This window comes from Gavialis gangeticus, unplaced genomic scaffold (genome assembly GCF_001723915.1).
Source record: "Gavialis gangeticus isolate Ggan-Ray unplaced genomic scaffold, GavGan_comp1, whole genome shotgun sequence".
Classification (NCBI taxonomy): Eukaryota; Metazoa; Chordata; order Crocodylia; family Gavialidae; genus Gavialis; species Gavialis gangeticus.
The window spans coordinates 12,277,315-12,279,039 of NW_017728997.1; the positions used below are offsets into that span (position 1 = coordinate 12,277,315).

Consider the following 1,725-nt stretch of genomic DNA (forward strand, 5'->3'; position numbering starts at 1 on the left):
CCCGACCTCACCCCACGACGGAGACGACGGCGGCCGCCAGCACCAGGTAGTTGGTCTGGTAGTAGAGCAGGTTGCTGACCACGCGGTGGTTCCACTTGGACACGTCCCCCAGGTCGGGCCGCGAGAAGCGGTCGCGCCCGGGGAAGAAATCGTCCCAGGGCCGCAGCGGCGCCGCCTGCACCTCCATGGCTGCACCGCGCCCGCCCGCACCGCTCCCGGGGACAGCGCGGGAGGGGCCGGCTCTGCGGTTCGCCGCGCCGCTCGCGGGGTGGAACCGGCGCGGGCGGGCGGCTTCGGAGCCTGCCCTGCTGCTGGCTGCTCCGCTCCGCGCTCATTGGCTGCCTGCGCAGCGAGGGGGCGGGGCTTGCAGGCTGCATTTAGTGAAATCCTTTACTTTTGCATTAATGAAACGATCCCGGGTTTGCAAACGTGCCGGGATGGAGAGGCCCAGCCTGCTCCAGGGTGGGGAAGTTTCTCCTCCTCTCCAACCTCCGTTTCCTCCACTACTGCTGGAGTGCAGGCTCCTGGTCCTGTCCCTTAGAGGAAAAGCCCATCTATAATCATCACCCCTGAAGACGTCTCCCATCCCAAGCAGATGTAGCATCAACTTAAAATATAACACCTTCAAAAGGCTTTTTTCTAGGGGATCCATTGGCCTTTTTAGATGTGTCGGGTTTGTCCATCCGCCGAGCGGGCGCAGTCTTGCCATAAATGCAGTGAAGCAGTGAGAGCGGCCCTAATGTAACACCTCTGATCAGCCACCACTTGGGCCCAAGACCACAAAAGGGTGTAATTGGACTGTGGTGGGATTCAACTCCCTAATTCCTAAATTATGACCCTCAACCCATCAACTCAGCTGCTGCTTACTCCTCGACAAGCCCCAACCCTCATAGGCGCTTCAAATTTAATCACAACTTCTGTGCATGTGCCAAGCAGCAGGACTGAACGGCTCCATGCCTAGCTCAGGGCTCGTCAAGAACCATCAACAAGGTGTTGCTCTGTCTGAAGGGCTGGATCCGGGAGGTTTCTCAGAGCTCACCTCATAGCTCATGCACTGCACAAAATGCTACTTTAAAAAAAAACACAGCTAGAGATAGGGCTGCTGGCACGCCCCTCTGATCAGTGATTTCGGTATTCACATAGGGAGGACATCCAGATTTTACACTCTCTTCTGTCTGGGGAGATTCAAACCAACAGCACCTAACTAGAAGAGGGGAGTTACGAGTTCCAGATCCTACTTCAAGCACTGCTATGCTGTCTACCAGGAGTAAAATTAAATTTCAAAAATAACTAAAATATGAACTACAATTAAAAAAACAATACTCTGGGTTTAAAAGTGAGGTTTAAATAGCACTTTATTTATAACATGTCTGCAAACAACCGGTGCCCACAAAAAGGCCTGTTTTGACAGCTACGGTACAGGTTGGCTCCACATGTTTGATCCCTTCTTACGGAGGTATTTGATTACAATTCTGATTTCACTCTTCTCCATTTTTCAGATTTCCAGTTACGGACATGTCAAATATACTAACAACGAAACACACAAAAATATCCATACGTTGATCTTTGATATGTTGGGCCCTAGCATTTCATTAAGCTGGCAGGACTAGATACTTTTCAAATGCCACTTGAGAAACAATCCATCTGCAAGAGCTCCAGCTTGGGGGCTGGACTCGATGATCTTCTGAGGTCCCTTCCAGCCCTAATGTCTATGAGCTGGTTTCA

General features: G+C 52.1%; 1 protein-coding gene across 1 annotated transcript in view; it reads right to left on the reverse strand.

Annotated features, from left to right (window-relative positions):
- Positions 1-241, reverse strand: part of ARL6IP5 (ADP ribosylation factor like GTPase 6 interacting protein 5) — a 21,644-nt gene extending 21,403 nt beyond the window's left edge. Inside the window, exon 1 of the mRNA XM_019504782.1 lies at positions 12-241. Coding sequence (XP_019360327.1) covers positions 12-187 — 176 coding nt within the window. The 5' untranslated portion in view covers positions 188-241. The remainder of the gene's footprint in view (positions 1-11) is intronic.
- Between the last annotated feature and the right edge of the window lie 1,484 nt (positions 242-1,725).